General features: G+C 38.9%; 1 protein-coding gene across 1 annotated transcript; it reads right to left on the bottom strand.

The window, feature by feature from the left end:
• Nucleotides 1-1,048: 1,048 nt before the first annotated feature.
• Nucleotides 1,049-19,603, bottom strand: g6fl (g6f-like). Its single transcript, XM_014987134.2, has 11 exons — nt 19,401-19,603; nt 17,934-18,266; nt 16,847-17,110; nt 16,529-16,564; nt 15,924-16,253; nt 10,485-10,739; nt 4,204-4,320; nt 3,956-4,029; nt 3,731-3,757; nt 1,980-2,026; nt 1,049-1,704 (listed from the first exon to the last, which is right to left on the bottom strand). The coding sequence occupies exons 1-11, from the start codon at nt 19,477-19,479 to the stop codon at nt 1,683-1,685; spliced, it is 1,584 nt and encodes a 527-aa protein (XP_014842620.2). The 5' UTR covers nt 19,480-19,603; the 3' UTR covers nt 1,049-1,682.
• Nucleotides 19,604-20,081: the final 478 nt, after the last annotated feature.

The following is a 20,081-nucleotide window of genomic DNA, read 5'->3' as shown; positions in this document are numbered from 1 at the left end:
CGGAAGTTGTAACAAAATAAAAGCCTACAATCAGAAACCGGAAAACAACCATATATTATACAAATAAAACGAAGTAAAGGTATCATGACTTAAAAAGGGTGATACAACAAATAAGGAGCTTAATTTTCTGTTATTTACATTACATATTCACGGGAACAGTTATATCTGGCTCTTTATCCTCAATGTGAAGCGTCATGCTCTGAGTAGTTATTATGAATAAAAAAAACAAGTTTAAAACAACTGCAAGTTATTGAAATTTCAAGTCTAATTGAATTAGTAACAATTGTTGATTTGACTTTGGGGGTCAATCATGTTGATACAATTGTTTTCATTTGTTCTGTCCCTGCAATTTAAGGGTAAGGTTGAATCTTGAGGCCATTAATGGATACTTAATGGTCATTTTGGACCTGCAAGCAGCTGTAGAGTTAACTGGAATATTCAGCAAATGGTTAGATTTTTTTTTCTTTTACAATTTGTTTTATTGTATGAAGTTATTTCAACTGGCAACATTATGTTAGGACTTTTAAGCCCAAAGTAATATTAAGTTCAGTTGAAGCCCAGATCCAATCACTATACAGATGGATAAACATTACTTTAAAAAAATGTAAAGGGTGTTAGTTTGGAAGAGCAAATTAACACCCTGCATGTGTAATCTGCCAAAAAAAAAAACAGAGTTGAAACTTTTCTGAAAGTGCTCGACATTTTTTTTTAATTTAAAGATATTTAAATATGGTTGGGGAACTTTGCAAGTAAATTGTCACCAATTTTCATTTTAATCCTATTTTAATACACTAGAAGAAATCGTTATTCTTACCGATAAGTTGGCAACTGTATTTATTTACTTTCTTTAACCCTTGACTTCTGTCATAAATTGGTCTGAAACCACAACACAGCCACAGATGGCTGATGATGCGTTTTCAATACGTATCAAAAATTAGTTTTGAAAGCACTTGGCCGCCATCTAGTGGCTGGAGTTGTGACCAATTATGCCTAATCTGCTGCTATATCTGCTGAATGAGCTATATTCTAATGAACAAAATCTTGCTGCTTGGAAGCAAAAATACGGTAAATTTATTTTGCATAAATATTTGTACATACATTTGAGCATTTGCTTGTTAAGCAACAATAATTATTGAAATTTTGAAAACATTTCCTAAAACAGACAGCAATAATTATGAGTGCAAAATTAAACGTTTGCATCTGCCTGTCAACAACAAAGTAATTAAATGATCAAGCATCACAATATGTTTTAATTAAATTAGGACAGCTGTATTTTTAAGCAGTTGTTTCATTTCACTCAGTAAGACAATCATAAAGATTCATTTTACACTCATGCAAATCAAATAAACTGAGACAGAGATCCGCATTGCACACTGATATCACATTGCCTTTGTGATAAACATAAAGTATTATTTTTATTTGTAACTGGAAACGATAGCTTAGATTTTACAATGCAATATTAACCACCATCCATTCTGGAGAGGTTTGTGAGCTTCTATAACTTCTAAAGAGCGAAAGCTTGTAAAGGAAAACCTAAATAGCATTTCTGTGAAGCTCAAAAGTTTTCTTTAAGTCCCCAACTCTGACATTGAGTAGTTACTCCTGTTTATAAAAGGCCTTTTGCTGCAGCTGTGAAGAGAGAGGATGTGACAGCTGGATGGGGATGAGATGTGGGTAGGTGATCAGCCCTGACACTGCTCGTATCTGAAAACAAAGAACAAAGACAAACTCGCTCAAAAAAAAAAAAACGAAAAAAAAAAACCCCAGTCCTCCAATCTCTTTCATTCCCCCCTCTTTAAACACAAACACAAGCAGCCCACGCAACAACAACACACAGGCGAAGGAGCGCTGCCTGTCAGCACATGGCGTGATATTATGCCACAGTGTCAGAGTGATGTTCAGGCCGGTCTGATTGGTGAGTGTGACGAGCGGTCCACAAACAACTCCACACACAGGTGATGCAAGATTTTTTCACTCACCGCTCCAGTTCCTTATAGACGTCATTGTCTCCTCTTGGCTTCAAATCCTTCCACAAAGGAAAAGAGAAAGGAGTGACACGGGGACAAAGACACATTCTGAGGCCAGATTCATGTCCCTCTGGTGTGTAATGAGATTGATTTCTTAAAGCTAATAATGTAAGGAGGCTGCTGAAAGGTGACAGGTTTATATGAAAGAGTCCTGACAGATTGGAGGACTCCAAGTGTGAAGGAAGACGTATCTGCCGACAGCTTAGAACTGGAAGAGTGTCAGGGACTTTTTTTTATGCATGTAATGCAACTCCTCACATGTCCAGGTGCTGCTCAGGATAATGAATTCTCTTCAAAAGGTCAATTTGTTTAAGTAATTCATGTTACATAAAGAGTGACACAGTTCAAGTGTTTATTTCTGGTCATTTTGATCCACATGGCTTGCTGCTATAACTGAAACCACAAAAATTAAATTTCTGAAGAAATTGTAATGTTTCATAAAATTAATTGGAAATATATATATTTTTTTTAATGCAGAAAAAATAATAAATAAAAAAATAATACACAATTATCTCCATCAAACAGCCGTGATGTAAATATTATATCACAAAGATTCACTGTTAAAGAAGCTGGTAATACACAAAATGTGCCATCCACATATTACTGGAAAATTTAGTGGAAGGAAACGCTGTCTTAGAAAAAAAATGTAAAAGCAAGAGAGATAACTTAATTAATTCCAGTAGTTCAATTCAAATGGTACGATTTGTACTGTATATTATAGTTTCGCAACAGACAGAGAAAAATATTTCAAGCTTTTATCTAATTTCTTGATTTCCAAGGATTGTATGTAAAATATGTCCATATACTTTACAGGAATACGCACTCAGTACTTGGTCTGGGCTCTTCTTTGAATTCAATTAAATTCAGTTTTCTGTATAGAGGAAGCCCAGGGTCTTGTATGAATTGACTGCACCAATGCAGCATGGCATGGAGGTGATCAACCTGTGGTTCTGCTGAGATGTGTAGGAAGTCCAGGTTGCTTTAGTAGCAGCATTAGCCTGTCTACATTCTTGGATCTGGTGTCTTCCTCTTCCAGGCCTCGGTGGCCGGTGTCCTGTAACGTTTAGTTGTGTTCCTTGTCCAACACATGGCTGGTTTTTCTATGGGGGAATTTTTCTGCCATAAATCAAGAGCACACATTTTCAGTTTGAAAGCAGGATTTCATCTCTTTGTTCTCAAAACTTGTAATATTTGCACTCAAAACTTCTGCTCCCTTTCAAACATTCTTTGTGCTCTCTCGAATCTCTGTGCTCACGCTCTGGTTTGCTCTCTCTCGAATTATTTTCTGCTCTCTTTCAAAACAAAAAAGCACTGTCGCCTGACAAATGTTCCAGTCAATAGAATGAAAGTGTTCTGTCCAGGTTAACCTTGTTGCTTGTGCACACTTTTTCCGATTGTATTTTTACCTTCCACTCAGTTTTCCTTAAATATGCTTGGATACATAAATGAACAACCAAATTATGATTTTTTTCTTACCCTCCTCGTGAAGGGTGTCAATTACCCATGAATGTGTTGGTCATTACAGTATTTCTGAACTTTTTACTTGGTCATATGTTTTATTCTGGTGTTGAATTTGGGGTTTCCTGTATGTAATAGATCTATTTGAATGGAATTGCTGAAATAAATTAACTTGTCAATGCTTTTCTAATTTATTGAGATGTTGCACTGTGCTTGTGTGTAGTGGGGACGACTAATCAACTTACCATGTAGACTGAACTCTGGGGAGGAGCCTGTTGGGAAGGAGGGGAGAGCTGAAAACAGGTTTAATGAACAGCAAGCGATGAAAAAAGGGGGGAAATGGGAAAAGAGGAAAGCAAAGGATAAAAATTGCACTTCAGAGAGAAGACGGCAAAGAGAAAGACGAAAGAATATAAGGAGTGAAATTCATCAGAGGGCGTTTAGTTCTTGAAAATGTCTGAATTCATCACCTGTCTGATATCCTCTGGATTCTCATAGATGTTCTCCGCTTCACCAGACTGGACAGACAGTGACTGCTCAATACCTGAGAGCAGAGAGAAGCGACAGAACGCACTCTCATGAAGTGGGGGCACATTCATTACAACGAGCCCAGAGGATGTCACGGCCCACATCACTCAGACGCAGGGGCCGGCAGGGGGCCCGGAGATGGACGGAGCAACGGAGAAGCTGTCAAGAAATAAATCGCCGGAAGACTCACCGTGATCAGAAATGTGTTTCTGTCTCCATAGCAACACGCCGACAGCTGCTGAAACCAGGGGCACCAGGAGTAATAAAGCAGAGAGGGAAGGGTGCAGGAAGGAGGGGGTGACACTCTCTGCAACAGAGGGGCGGAGGGGGGGGAGAGAGAGAGGAGGAGAAAAGGACAAAAACATGAACGTCTCAGAGCGACGCTAATGTAAAACTCACAGAACAGTGAGAGTGAATGCCCTCGAACTTATCTGTGTTTGCTTTCCACTCTGCTGCGCGGGTCAAGAGGGGGCAACCATTTTTTTTTTTTTTCTTTTTTCAAATTTGTTATGTGAACACTTTACAGTTGCGATTCCACTGCGAACGTGTTTCATGCATTTGCATCATGCTGCTGTCAGTCAGAGACAATGATTGCTGTGGAAGATGGCGAGGAAATCTGAGGCGCTCTTAGGCAAAGAGAGAGTAGCCTGTGGAAATCCTTTGCAGACATCGATCTGACACGCATCCAGTCTGGACCACAAAGCCTGACAATTTCAAACTCACACGAAAGGACGGAGTGCGGAGGCGTCTCTCGGAGACCAGGTGTCAACAGATGCTTTATTCCTCTTCCATACAGAGCGGAGTTTACAGCCTCTAATTACTCCATATCCTATTTCCAAAACATAAAGACGATAAAAATCCAAATATTTCCTTCTGTTTTTTTTTTTTTCTTCTTCATTTCCTCCCACTTGATTTCTGCATCGAGCTGTTGCCTCCAGGCAAACAAACAAAACAAAACAAACAGCCAGGCCCATCAATGCAGCTTTGAAAAACAGGTGAGGTAGAGAGTGATCACCGCACACGTTACATAAGCACACTATTATCTTACTGTTGTACAATTCAAATTTCATGGGAAGAGTGCAGGTTTGTGAAGAAACCTGTTTGCATATTGAGGATGACATCAGTGTTGCAAAACAGAGCCACAGGGAAGCTGGATTGTCGCGCAGCTGTCTGCTCAGCGTTCATGGAGTACAAACCAATTAGATATCCGCCAGCCGTTCTGAAAGGACGTATAATAAATGCTAAATTGCTTTCGAGCAAGTCGTTTTCTCACTGCGCCCTTTGCAGTGGCTTAAAAAGTGTTCACGCGCCTCGAGCGGTTTTTAATCACTAACTTTAATGTGCTTTATTGGGATTTTATGTGATAGAACAACATAAAGTGGACCATATCTGTGAAGTGGAAGGGAAACATTCATTTCTCAGTTATATATATTTCTGCAGGGCCCTTCTTGTTTGCAGAGTAGTCTCAGATGGACTTAGCAATTAAAGCAATACTCTGATTTAAAGGCAATCAGAGCATTGGGGGCTCCAGACACTCTAGACCAAATTTTAGATTTGTACATGTTGAAAAATGTCAAAAACCATGTACTACTTTTTTTTGTGAAACAAACAGATAAAAATCACACTCATATTTTGTTGGAATATCTTTAGCTTTGACTGCGGTATTCAGTCTCTGCAGGATTATTTTGGAAAGCTTCTGACGTGTTCAAATATTTATATCCATTCAGAGCTGAGTTAGCTCTGAATGATGATAGAAGAGTTTGAACGCTCTGCGAAATCTCATCCAGCACATCCCAAATGTTATCAACTGGGTTTAGGTCCAGACCGTGGCAGCTAGTCCATGTGTGAAAGGAAATCTCATGTTCCCTGAATCTTTCTTTCACAATTTGAGTCAAATTAATCCTGACGTTGTCATCTTGGAGAATTTGTAAAAGCCCATGACATCAACTAGGAAGAAATTCACTGTTTGAATAACCGAATCCTTAAGTGGATCTCCTTCTGTGAGGACATTACCGTGATGAACTTGGATTGGACCAACTCCCAAAGCTTGTAGAGTATGAGTTCATCACTCCGTCTGCTTTTCGTTTTACCCTGACGTGCCCATCCAACGGGAAGAGGGTAAATCTCAACCACACTCAAAAAGAGACTGGATTGTTCTCTTTTTCCAACTTAACCTTTTCATGCATAGTGGTCACTACAGTGGACAGCTGTCTAAAAGCCATTTTCTTGTGCTTCTTGTGGATTTTTGTGTTATAAATGCACACAGACCACTGAAGTGGACACTAATGCATCATGAAATACTCTATCAACTACTGGCCATCAGCTGCAAATGCAATAAATTCTTTTTGTTAAATCCAATATGGCCGACAGACAAAAAAAACCTGCCAACCGACCCGGTCCCTCCTTCTACTGTAGACGACTCTTGCAGGTAAAAAAAATATGGTGACATCATATAGCCACTAAAGAACAATACTACTGATGTATTTTTCAAATAACAACTTTGTATTTGGAGAAAATTACAATTGATCACCTAAAAAACAATAAAATAATTTTTTTTACAAAAGTTTATTTCCTATCTTTTTTATGCCTTAAGAAAATAAAAAATAAACTGGAAAAAATCATGACACAAAGGATCATAATTCATGCGTGAAAAGGTTAAAAAAATGTATATTTATCACATATAATCAAATTAAGTTTGCCAAACTTACTTATATTTATTTAACATGGCTACTTAATAAACTTAATAACTTCATTTATTAAGTTACGGTTAGGTAAGTTGGATCACCTGTTTTCCTTGTTCAGTGCATTGTTCCAGGAGTCTCAATTAACTTTGTGAAATCCAAGTGGTGGCATTATTTTGGACACAAAAATGTCAAAACATTTGTGGGGTGTGAACACTTCATTCAAGGCACTGCAGATAAAGTCCACTCACACATCAATTTGTCATTATTTTTGTTTGAATAACAAACTGACCCCTGAGTCTCACCTCAACCTCCGTGTCACAGCTTTTAACCGGCTTCAGAACGATCCATCAATTATGTGCTGCACGAGGTGTAATTGATTGGAGAATATGTGCAGAGGCTGCTAATGGAATACTGTACCGATAGCTGACCCCAGGACTGCCCAGCACGGCGCCCCAGGCCAGCCTTAATGCATGCATTATGTTAATGGAGCGCAGTGAAGTGAGGCCTATCTCGGTACATTTCTCAAGTCTCCTCCACGGCTCCTCTTTCTATCCTGCCGTCTCCGCGATTGGCATTTTTCTTTCCTCCTCGCCTGTTTCATCTCAAATGAGGTGGGGTGTGATTTATATCACTGTAATTGTAGAGTGGAGTGGCGCAGAGGATGCAGACCAAAGAACTGCTTGAATGCTTCGCAAAGGATGAGTAAATTGAGGATATGGAAGAAAATCTCTCACATTTGAAGTATTTTGTGTGCTGCAGAGCACAATGATTGCTTCAATTTTGTTTTCTTTGTACTGTGCCATCGGTAAAAGAAATTCTCTATTATTCGGTGCTGTTTTTTTAATCTTCTGAATTCACACTTTATTTTAGGTTTTGCACATTAGATGTTCCCAAACAAATAAACCCAGCGCCTTGCAAGAATATTCACACCCTTTTGAGCTTTTTCATGTTTTCATTCGATGTATTTTATTGACTAAGCACAAAGGGATAAACTACCAGGGAAAAATATTACTGAAAATAGTGGACAACCCAGAAAAGTTCCTGACTTTAGGAACTTAGGCAACATAAAATCCCAAAAGACACCAAAGTTTTTGGATGCAGTGATAAAAAATGTTTTAACCAGTGATGAATGTTGAATGCTTTTCGAAGCACCAAAGTTTTCTTCCATCAAACAGCTATGTGAATTTTTTTTGTCCTTCTAGAAATTCTATTTATACACCAGTAAATGTCACCGCTTATTGTTACATTATTCATTATTACCCTCGGATTTTTATGCCACCTTGCACATTTGCAGTTTTTGTGCAACCTGACAGTTTAAACAGCGTTATGTAGGTCAAACAGCACTCAGCTTATTTGAACTTTCTTGCCTGCTCAGTCGAAATTTCCCATGACACAAACCTGAAATGTAACTCACTTCTACTTCAGAATAATTGCACCTATAGGAGATATACATTTTATAATGTCTTGTTACAGCTTTACCATTAGTGGGAGTCATAATCAGATCCGAGTCTCTTAGCCTAAGTGATGTCGAGGAATATGGAGAGGTAAATAGTCTGTGCTAAGGGATCCATTTAACTGTCACATCCTCCTGTGCTTCCCCACAGCCAAGCAATACAATAAGCCTGAATAATTTAGTTTTTGTGAGGAGATATGTCCCAAGGTCCTGTCTTATTATAGTCACATATTAACCGGGTAAGGGTAATGAAAAAAAAAAAAAGCCTTCATATCTTTTATGTTTTATAGAAGAATCTGCACACAGAATTTTACAAAGTATTAGGAAATCCTGTGGAAAGACTTAACCATGCAAGCCAAGAATATTATTTTGGATATGAGAATTTATGAGACTGAGAGAAGTTTAGGACTTTTCTTTAAAACTTCCTGTATTGAGATTTTTTTTCTCTTTTTGCTTGTTTGTCGCACTTTAATGTTACGATATTATCATAAGGACAAAGATAACCAGAATATTTTTTAAAAGCAGCTTTTGGTGTGGCTCATCCAGGAGTATTAATATAATTAATGTAAAAAGCTCCTGTGAAGTCAACTCGTCTGACAACATGAAGTAGACCAAAAAGCTTTTAGCTCTTTAAAGAGGTTCATTTTTCAAGTTGTTGAAATCTACAAAGCCTTGTGAACCACAGAGAGAACCATTATTCACAAGCAGAGAAAACCTGGGACGAGGGTGAATATTCCCAGGAGTGGCTGAACATCCCAAATGACTCCAAGAACTCACCAGCAACTCATTCAGGATTTGACAAAAGAACCCAAAACAGTGTCTAAAGCAGTATGCGCCTCAGTTAAGGTCTGTGATCAATAAGACAGAGAGCCTGAGCAAAAGCTATTTTCATGGGAGAGCTCCAAGGCGAAAACCACAGCTGATCAAAAAGTATAATAAGAAACTCTTCTCATTTTGCAAAAGAGTACAAATAAAATCTTCAAAATTTTGTGACAAAAGTGAAAGCAATGCATCTGATAGAAAATCCAACTCAGTCTTTCAGAAAAGCAGCAATCAATCGTGGTGGTGGTAGAGCGATGAGCTGCTTATCATCTTTTCTATAAATGATTAAAGTATAAAATCCTGCAGAAGAAAACCTGACCATCAGTTTTAAGTTTAAATTCAAGCGTACCTGGATGATACAGCAGGACAATGATCTAAAGCAAACCAGTGGGACTGAGTAGCTAAACAGAAAGACAAAAGAGCTAAACTAAAATCAGTGTCTCGGAGTGACCTAGTCAAAGTCCACACTTAATCTAGTTGAGATGCTGTGGCATGACCTTAAAGAGGCTGCTTGTGTTAAAAATGTGTCTGAATTAAAACAATTTGACAAAGACAAATGGGACAAAATTCCTTCATAGTTACGTAAAAATAAAATCAGTGTCAGTGGGAGATGTTCCCTCCCAGGGAGCGCAGTCAATGATTCAGTTAAACAGTGTGATCATTTAAAAACAGCTCAGTTTACTCAGGTTATATCAGCATAAAATTAAAATATGTTTTATGATCTCTGACATGACATTTAAGTCTGACCAAATAAAAAACTAAAAACCTGCAAGGGGGCAAATACTTTGTACATACTGTTTTAAAAAAACAACAACTACAAAATGAATAGAAAAAAATATAATTTAGTTTCAAAAATGGCAAAAGTTATACTGAATGTTATCATTATCTAAAATAATTATTTAATGAGTTATTTTGCAGGAAAAAAAACCATCTCCTCTTTCTTTCCAAAAGACATTTTAAGCAAAAAAAGAAGAAAAAAAATGAATCATTTCTGTCAATAAATGACATAGTTCATTATCTTAGGAAGGTGACTAAATGATATGTACACTTATAATACATACAAAACCCCAACATAGTTTCCAAAAACCTATTTTGTTTTATTAAAACAGCTAATAAATGATACATTTTAAAGATCTGAAGGTGCGAGGCTTTAAATGGTTAATCTGCTGCATATCCAACCAACGTTATGCTCCAAAAAACAGTTTTATCCCCTTTGACCCTGCGAGGTAAATTTAAAAAGTTTAACATATGGTATCTGTCAGAGGCATTCTGCTTTTCAAACAGCAGGATTTCTGGAGGATGAACTGACCTGAGGTTGTCTCTAATCCACAGCAGAACGCTTCATGAAGCACATATCCTAGAATTTTCCACACTCATGGTTCATTATCTCTGCAGACCTGACAGGAGGTCCACCAGGACTCTGTGATACTGATATAATACCCTTGATCTAAGAAAGATACTACATCAGAAAGCTGGAAAAAAAAACTTGCAAAGCATGCGCTCTCATCTCACCTGTTGGGGGCGCTGTGACAGCTTGAACTGCCTGGATGGTCTGGCCGTTTTTCAGCTGCAGGGAGCAGGTGTAATTCCCGGTTACATCAGGGGTGATGGGCAGCGGCAGGGTGGTGCTGATGCTGCCAGGGCCGCCGCTTGATATCTGCAGCCGCCGACTCTTATTGTCATGTTTCCACATCGCGCCCCGAATGTTGGAGCGCTCCGAGTACAGGCACAGCAGATTCAGCTTCGAGGGATAAAGGCTGGTTTTCACTGAAGGAGAGAGAGAAGAATGAGAGGAGATGGGAGAGGAAAGAGAAACCAGAAAGAAGGATGAGTTGGTGGGAAAAAACTGTCTGGAAGGAAGAGAAATGAGAAAGAGTTAAAATGTTTCTGTCTGAATATTTAAAAGGGCAAGGACGGAGAGAGGGAGTGATGATCGAAGGGGACCGTGATATGAGAAACACAGAACAATTCAGGGAAGGGTCAAAATAATATATATTCATTAAAGTGATTTACTGCTAATGCATTGGTTGACTGTGACTGATGCTTGGTGTCTCATCAAACTGTAATGAGAATCCATCTGGGCGTAATCAAGCCCCGCAGATCCCCACCTCACACACACAAGCCCAAAAAAACACACACTTCAGCCTTGATTAGTGTGATCAGCGTGGGCCACCCACAGCCTCGGTGGGAGGGCAGCAGGTATAATCACACATAATGATACTTCTAACGACAGAGGGGTAAAAATATATGCCTCACATGATTGGGGAGTGGGTGGAGGTGTGAACGTGTGCAACGGATGCAGATTTGTGAAGCGGGGTGACAGTGACAGTGACGGATCGACCGGTCATGTCTGGGCAGCTGTGATGGATGCCGGTGGGACTGTGATTAGTAAAGCCTTCCAAGGCCAGCATGACAGGCTGTTGTAAGAGTAGGAGTGCATGTTGGATTTGTGCATGTGTGGGTGCTCCTGCAAAGAAAGGGGAGGAAAACTCCCTCAGGCACTCTCATAAAAAATCAACAGGTGCTTAGCAGAATTTTTCTTGGTCTTTACGTTTATAAATTAGGCATATTTCTCTTTCCGGAGCAATATAGTTAATGTTTTCATTTAATAACGAGACACTCTGCTAATGGCTCCGGGAAACTCCCTCTTTATTTGTTTTCCTCATTCGGAGTCAGTGAATAAAGAGCTGAAACCAGTACAAATTTAATGTCTCACTCAATGACTCTTCAGCGGGGGCACATGATTGCCGAAACACCTCAGGAGACAGGTGCTAGAGGCTTGTCTCTCTAAACACTGACACATATTACCTCGGTGCTTAACAGCTCTGCACATTCTTCAGCCTTGCTGAATAGTTTAACATTTCTGCTTTCACATTCTTGCAGAAAGTCACTGAGTGGATAAATACAGGTGCTGTGAGACGCTTACGTAATCTGATCAGTGGAGATGAAGGTCACATTAATTTGGGACCTTTAACAGCTTCAGTGAGATTAAATCAACAGTTTCAGTGGGATTAAAAAGATTTGAGTTCATGGATCATTTACCCTCAGTAAGTTGAATGCAGACCGTTTTATAACCATCACCAAGCTGCTTGCATAATCCAGGCTGAACATTGCTTTTAAGCGTAGTCCACCAGGTTTGTACAATACACAAGTACCAATGGAAGACAAACAGCTACACAGCATGATTCTGCCACCACCACGCTTGACAGTTGAAACTGTGTTCTTTGGCTTGAGTCCTCCAAGCATTGTTCTTGTCATGAAGGCCTAGTAGGTGAGTTTTTTAAGCACTCACTCCAGGCCAGAACCAGTTGTGGTGAGTGATGTCCATCTTTTTCCTGCTGTAGAATCCAGACATATCCAGTTTTCTGTCATCTGACCCAACCAGTCACACGAAAGTAAAGAAATTGGTGTCAAGATGTTAAAGGGTAAACCAGAAACACCTGCTTTGATTCCCCACAAGGAAGCTGATTTTAGATTGCAATATACTGAGAGGGTACCAACAAATAGCAAAGTTTCTGCTTCAGTCTGAGCAAAGTCAAAGTCATCTGAAGTTTGTAGTTCCCTCAAGAAAATGCCTTCCAAATAAAAGCTTTATGTTCAGGGAAGTAAAAGATTGAACCATTTGTCCATGAAGAAATGAATGTTTGGGAGAGTCGAGATGAAGCATTCAAACCTGTGAATAATGTCCAGCATGGTGGGCGTAGCATTTTGCTATGGATTCAATTCACTGTCATGGTACTCATGCACTGCACAAAGCCCAAAGCAACAGATAAATCAGATGAGTAAGTTTGGAGAGGTTAAGGTGAGGTTATCCAATCTAAAAACAATGCACCAATTGTCTAGCTATAGGTGGTAGCATCATGCTGTGAAACTGTTTCACTGCCAGTGGTACTTGTGGTACTTGTGCATCGGATAAGACTAGCAAATGTTGCTTAAATGACAGGAAACCAACCAATTCTACCCTGATGAATGGTCAAATATCCAGGCAACAGGTTGTAGACGCTTAAGGGAAGCATGTGATTAATGGGTCATTTACTGAGGGATCTATAAATAAATATCAATGGGGTTGCATGCATAATTTTCTCCATGCATAATATAGCTGTTACAACTATAACTATGCGCTTTACATCAGAATCAAGGAGAACTGACCTGTATAAATCCCTGACTCTGTATTTGCCATGTAATTATCAAACATACTCTGTCGAATGAGGCCAGCTTAAGGAGGTGAGATGCTTTACCATATAAAAGACTGATCTGAATAAAATTTAAACTACATCCCACGAGATCTCTGCTGCCATTGTTCTATTGTTCCTCCAACTGCTGACAAAGACTTTCCTCATAATTTATGGCTTGCCAGTCACATTTTTAAAGGAACAATGAGATGAGAAAGAGCTTTTAGAGACAGCAGATTCTTGTTGAAAACTCACTGTGGTCCCAGTTTCCTTTGTTTCCTTGAATATTTCCACAACCGACGTAAAGCATTATGTTTTACGTCGTTACATTTATGTAGAAACTACAGAAGATTTCAGCGTTTCTGTGACTAATGATGTGGCAACCTGCAGAAGTCCTTGCTTTATGCTTCATGAGCTTGAGTTTGCAAACCGGCATCAACTTCTTCTGACACCATTATTTTATAATTTAGCTTCCCCTGAGGCAAAGAGTCATCATTATTTCACAAAACTAATGTTTTCATTCTTTTATATTTATCACTCACTTTTTCGTTGACTCAGACCAACAAAACAACAAAAGTAAAACTAAAATGAAAAGGTCTTGGTTTGATCTGTAAAACTTTAAAATCTTCACTAAACTCGCAGGGTGAAGTTTTGCTGAGAGGTTCTGGATGAAAATATTTGACACCAATTTACTCATCATGAAACTTTAAATCAAAAACCTTGAGCAACTTCAGCCTTTCTTCCTCCTGTGATAAGAAAGATTTTCAGAATATTTTTGGTTTGATTTGAATGAAGCACTGATGAATTTGAAAAATAAGTAATTTGAGGATATTTAATTAAAGAGCAAAGGAATATTTAATAACAATGGCTACAATGGAGTGCAACGCAGAGATTTTATATACTATATTATGTTGCGTCACATCACGTTACGTCATATTATATTACATTATATTATACATTCATACCTACGCTTTATAAATATGTATTTGTACTGTGTTTTACATCAGAAGATTACTTAAGGACGTCATAAGTGATATATAAATTGTAAGAAAGTGAGGCAGGTTTAAATACAGCATACAGTGTTTTTGAGATTTTAATATTTTTGAATTCTTTCCCAGTTATTCTGTACATGAATGTTTAGGAATTTTGAAAAAAAAAAATTCTGATTAAGAAATGAGAAAAATTTTGCATAAACTCACCAGCAATTTGTAATCCATATACTTATTTGTTTATTTATTTTTATAATATTCTTTCTTTCATATCTATATATTATTAGACTGAAAATTCGTTTCCACAAAGGTTGCAGGATTTATTCTTTGTTTATTTCTTCATCTAAGATACAAATTGATGGCAAGAATCATGCGAGAGAAATTGATTTAAAGTGCACAAATTACATTAAAGCATGGCTGTTTGTCTGGTAATAGAAAAGAAGAATAAAATGATGTGGGTAATGACTTGAACAGTGATGTAATTGAACAAATGCCATGAGAACAAATGATCAGACTTTAAGAACTAATTGAATAATATTACTCGGTTGATGAGGCTGCTTGCAGCTGATTTTGGGTTTAATTTGTGAAGAAATGTTTGAGCTGAGATGCCTGGATGCATGCTGTTATTTTTATAGTAAAGGAAGGGGCAGGTTATGTAAGTTACTTATTGTTTTTTACAAGTGGGCTGTGGATGATTGTTTTTAAATGTTTGTGCACTGAAGCGAATGAATGAATGAATGAATGAATGAATGAATGAATGAATGAATGAATGAATGAATGAATGAATGAATGAATGACACGGTTCTATATGTTCTTACTTGCAATGAAAGAAATTTGTTGACGTTGATGCTTAAAATTCAACTCAGTGCTTTTTGTTTATGAACCAGATGAAACCAGAACTTATGGAGGAATACAAATAAAGTTCTCCAGCAGATAACAAATCACAAGTTTCCATGTCCCTGCTGATGAAAAGTGACTCCACAGCATAATACAGCCTCCACCATGTTTCACCATGTTTTCAAGGTGATGTGTTAGTTTTCCACCGCAGGCTCTAGATGTTTTTTTTTTGTATGGGTCCCATTCAGAGACACAAACTATAGAAAAGTGGCACACTTAAATTGCAATTTCATCTAAATGCACTGCAGTCTTAGATTACAATGAATAGCAGGCCAAGATTTGAATAACAAAACTATCTATTTACCAAACACACATGGATCTGTTTGGCATGTAGGGCACAGGCTAACTGTTCCTGTTTAGCTTAGCATAGTTTAACAGAACACAACTCCATTTAATTTTTAGTGCCCATTATGCTGACTCTATTCAACTTACTTATCAACTTAAAATGAAAATTATCGAGCCATTATAGATTACAAATTGCAAACAATTGCTTAATTACTTCCTTTTCTCGTTTATGAAAAGTTTTTTGGTGCAGTAGTCTGAGGCTGCTTTTTCTTCAATGGCTAAAGTCAATCTGCCGATGGGACTTTAGCCATTTGGCAAAACTCTCATGTATTTACATGTAAATATGAGTTGAGTTCTGTTTTTCTAAAACAAAATTGAAACAGTCAACAACAACAATAATTATTAATGACAGTTGTAAAACAACAAACGGAGCATTTCTGTCATCTACTTACATGGAGAGTAGACAAAATGCGAATCTCTACAATATGCTGTGAACAAGCTGATTGACAGCTCTGGTGGGCGGGGCCAGGCACAGTGACCAATCGGATTTCAGCCATCTCTGTGGCCACGCCCCTGGCTCAACAGTTTCCAACCGCTCTCCTCCTTACCTTTCAGTACGCTGAGTTTTGTCCTCTGGCTGAAAGTGACGTCGTTGAGAGTCACTTCGCAAATGTAGAGGCCTCCATCTTTCAAATCAGGCGTGAGTAGGAAGGAGAAGCTCCCAGCCTGTGAGTCGTACGGCGGACCGGCTAGCCGGAGCTTGTTACTGTGGGTTTTGGTGAGACCCCTCCAGCGGTCGTAGACGTACACTAGCTTTAACTTGCTGTGATCGTTCGTGTCTGGGGGAAGCCAGTGAAGCCGGACGTAGTCGCCCTGGCTGCTGGGACAGGCCAGGAGGAAGGGTTTTAGAGCCTGAGTGGCATTGGACATCTCATTTCCTGCAGGTAAAGGAATGGAAGCAGAGGCGAGAACATTACAGCACACAAAGACGCACTGATTAGCAATTCTGAGCAAAAAGATGATAACAGGGAGAGAGGTTAAGACAGGGAATAAACAGGATAGCCAAGGAGTAATGAAATGACGGGGGAAAAAATTTCTCCAGCAATTAGGATTAAGTTTTTATAGGCTGAGAGTCACCTCTGACCTTCAGCTCCACCTGATTAGCAGGCAGCTGACTCAGGACTTTCAGCCTACTTCTGTTGGAGTTACTTACCATGTGAAATATTGGTGAACGAGGCCACTTTGCTGGCTGAGGAGAGAAGAGCAATAAAGGAAAGGAGAGGAACAAATGATGAATAATATATAAACATAGCAGCTCTAATATTCACAGTAGAACAAACTGAAATCTAGTGTAGATCCACAGCATGCTTTTGAATCCCGAAACCCTTTTATTGAAGTAAATACTTTGAAAAACTTCAGGTCCAGGATTCCTAAATAAATAATGCTTCTGCTCCTGTAGATTCCGGGTTTGATGCTTATCTTCAATGAAAGAAACAACAATTGTGTGATTTTCCTCAGTGCTTCTGCTCACCGTCGACGCTCACGTTCACACGCACAGCCAGCACGCCGCTGGAGCTATCCCGGGGGTAAACCGTACAGGTGTAAGTCCCGCCGTCGGCGTTCTGGACCTGCGGCACTTTAGTCACTGTGCCTGAGGTTTGCCACTTCTCTGTCTTCATGGGAAGGCCGCCAGGTGCCGTCCAGGTGATTTCAGAGACAGAAAAGACAGGAATGGCTTTGGCGAACAGCCGCAGGGTGCTGTACTGATGGACGGGCAGAGGGGGATAGAAGCCAACTGCAGAGAGGGAAGGATACAGAAAGCTAACATTAGAATAAAGCATGCTGACTTTTAATCCTTCTATGTATTTATTTGGTTCCATTTTACACTAAGGCTCCCCTTATAGGACTCAGTGTTCATCTGACTGAGATTAAACTGATCTGCATCTGAAAACGGGCAGAAATTCAGCTCTGTGGATTTACAGAAACCTGCAGCTGTAATCACACCAGAATGTGGCTCTTGAAAGTATTCACTCAGAGAGGCTGAACACAAAGCCCGCTGCAATCTTCTGATTTTTATCTGGAAAACATTTTGGAAACCATCTATCAATTTTCTTCCTCTTCACAACTACGTTGTGTTGGCCTTTCACATGAAATGCCTGTAAGTTTGACGCTGCAATGGGACGAAATGCGAAAATGTTCAAAGCGATCAATACTTTTGCAACAATGTAGTTACATAGAAAATTGTAGCCCTTGAAGCAAAGGGTGTTTGTACCTTCTTACTAATTTAAAAAAGTAAATAATCAGTTCTACACATATATTATAATAATAAGCAGGTTTTTTTAAGAAAAAAGTGCAAACAAAACAAGATCTCGTTCTCTGAAATTCTCATTCCACTAAATGATGGTTGCGTTTGAATATTTGGAAAGTACTAAAAACGTTTTCCTAGTTGGAGGCTCGTCTTTGCTTCTATGTGATTTTACGTGAGTACGTTCAGTCAAAGAAGAGTGATTTTACTTTTCCTCACGGACTAACACCAGTATCTGTTTTTTAAATTAGAAGACCTATGATTTAGAAAAAATATGCAGTTTCTATTGCTCACAGCTGAGTCATTTTTCTACCTGTGAGAACTGTCAAAAGGAAAATCCTCTCCTGCACTTTCCTCTCCTGTTTCTGGATGAGGCACGAGTAGAGTCCTGCGTCCGCCACTTCGGGTGAAACAACCAGCGAGAAATCCCCCGTGTTTCGAAAGTTGTCGTCAGTCAATCGCATGGACGGCTTCGAGGCACCTCCGGAAAACTTCTTCTTCTCGCTGGCTGAGAGAATCAGTTTCCATTCATCCGTGTCCACCAACTTCACCTTCCAGTTAATGGATATGTCGCCTCGGAGTCTGGCACCAGTACAGACCAAGGTGGCGGATGTGTTTTGTTCAGCCATCACAACTTCATCCCACTCTGAGGAGGAGAGGGAAGAGTTTCACACAGAGAAACCCCAAACAAAACAAACAGTTATGGTGTTTTACCCTCTAAACACATTCATGAAACGTTCACATTTTTGTCTGATTACAACAGCCTCCTTCTGCATTTTGTTGAAAGCTCATTATAATGTAGCACATTGTCAAAAAGGAAGGGCACTTTGTTTCTGACGTTTTCTTATTGAAAATGTAGAAAATGTGGTTTGCTTTTGTATTTCACCCCCGTTTACTTTCATATTCCTAAATAAAATCTAATGCAACTCATTCAGAATAATATGTTCATATAATTTCAGGTTTTTCATGCAAAATGCTCTGTGAAAGGAAAGCAACACTGCATCAGAAAGAAATGCAGTCTCTAAACGTTCAACAAGCGACAAACCGCCACACGTCTTCCAGCTGTGGCTGCAGCTATTGGTGGTTCAGGAACGTATTAACTCGGGGAATACGTTCCTGATTCCAAATGCACACCACACTTTTCAGATGTAACATTGGCAAAAATTAAAAAAATTGAGAACATTAACATTGTGTTAATCTAAAATCCTTATGAGATACTTTGAAGTTTGTGTGAAATTGTCCTACAAAATCCATATTCAGGATAAAAATTGTACAAACTAGAAACTTGCTGAAGATTTCGCCATTAAGCTTCAAAATTAATCTAAAAGGTCACTCTCCCTTTTTCCTTTCATGTGTTGCTTGGCAATAAAACGCTGGCTGTACGAATCTTTTTACACCAAGAACCTTCCAGTTTGTCAATTAACATCACATTGAGTTGGATAAAATTGAAATACATTAGAACATTCAAATTATTTTCTTTTATTTTTACTCTTTTTCTATGACAGCTTTTTCACTGTGAGCATAATAACATTCTTACATGACGATGTGGAATTTAAACAATAAATTGGACCCAATGAAATACAAATTCAAAAAGCCGCCCTTGAGCCCCGTCTGAGCTGAGCTCATGTAACTCATCAAAGTGTTACAACATCGATCCGCTCGCACAAAGACGTGACCTCTCCATTCACGACACACCCATTCGATTTAACCAGTTCTGGTAAAACTTGTTTCAAGTTTGAAATATAAAACAAAAAAGTTGGAGAAGTCTTCAGAAACGTACCTCTGTGTGAGCTGACTGTGTGAGAAGAATAAACTGCAAGGCAAGAAGCGAGAATAAAGCAGAAAAGCCCAGACTCCATCACACATTGGAAGAAAGAAGAAAGAAAAAGTCTCGCTGCAGCTGCTTTTCTCCAAAACTGCGACCTTTCTTAGTTTCCCCTCAGAGCACAGAGTATCTTTCAAGGTCCTGCAGTCAGACTGGGATCCCTGACTGACATGGCAGCAAGTTTACTGAGAATCTTATGGCTCCACAGGATACGGGGCATCTAACGCCGGCATAATCAGCAGGAAAAGAGCGTGTTTGCTCCTGTCGTTTGTCTTTGTGTTGGAGACTGATAAAGCAAAGTTGCAGTTATGTAAAAATGCAAACATTATAAACAGACAGATGGGCTGCATGGCATTTAACCACATTTAAAAGATAGTAAAGATGAAAAACAAAAATTTGGTGGCAGATTTGGAGATAATTGAATTTGAAGATGTTTTTTTAGCAAGCTGCACCGTGACCTTGATGTTTTTAGGCCTTAGTGATAGAGTTTACTCACATTTGGTGGTTCACACACCAAATATTTTCAACTGGCTGCAGGTCAGGACCCCCAGAAGACGATTTAAAAAAGCTTAATAATACATTAATCATTCATCTGCTAACTCTGAAGGTTTGCTGTTCTTCCAGTAACAGCAAAAC

This window comes from Poecilia mexicana, unplaced genomic scaffold, assembly GCF_051168715.1.
Source record: "Poecilia mexicana isolate PSO_F unplaced genomic scaffold, ASM5116871v1 scaffold_16, whole genome shotgun sequence".
Lineage (NCBI taxonomy): Eukaryota > Metazoa > Chordata > Actinopteri > Cyprinodontiformes > Poeciliidae > Poecilia > Poecilia mexicana.
The sequence above is the reverse complement of the archived record's forward strand: the minus strand, read 5'-3'. Positions and strand labels throughout refer to the sequence as shown.

Coding starts and splice junctions, on each gene's coding strand:
- g6fl (XM_014987134.2), bottom strand. CDS start 19,479: ATGGAGTCTGGGCTTTTCTGCTTTATTCTCGCTTCTTGCCTTGCAGTT. Junction 4,321..10,484: donor TGTCACAGCGCCCCCAACAG/GTGAGATGAGAG, acceptor CCTCTGTTGCAG/AGAGTGTCACCCCCTCCTTC. Junction 3,758..3,955: donor ATCCAGAGGATATCAGACAG/GTGATGAATTCA, acceptor CCTTCCCAACAG/GCTCCTCCCCAGAGTTCAGT.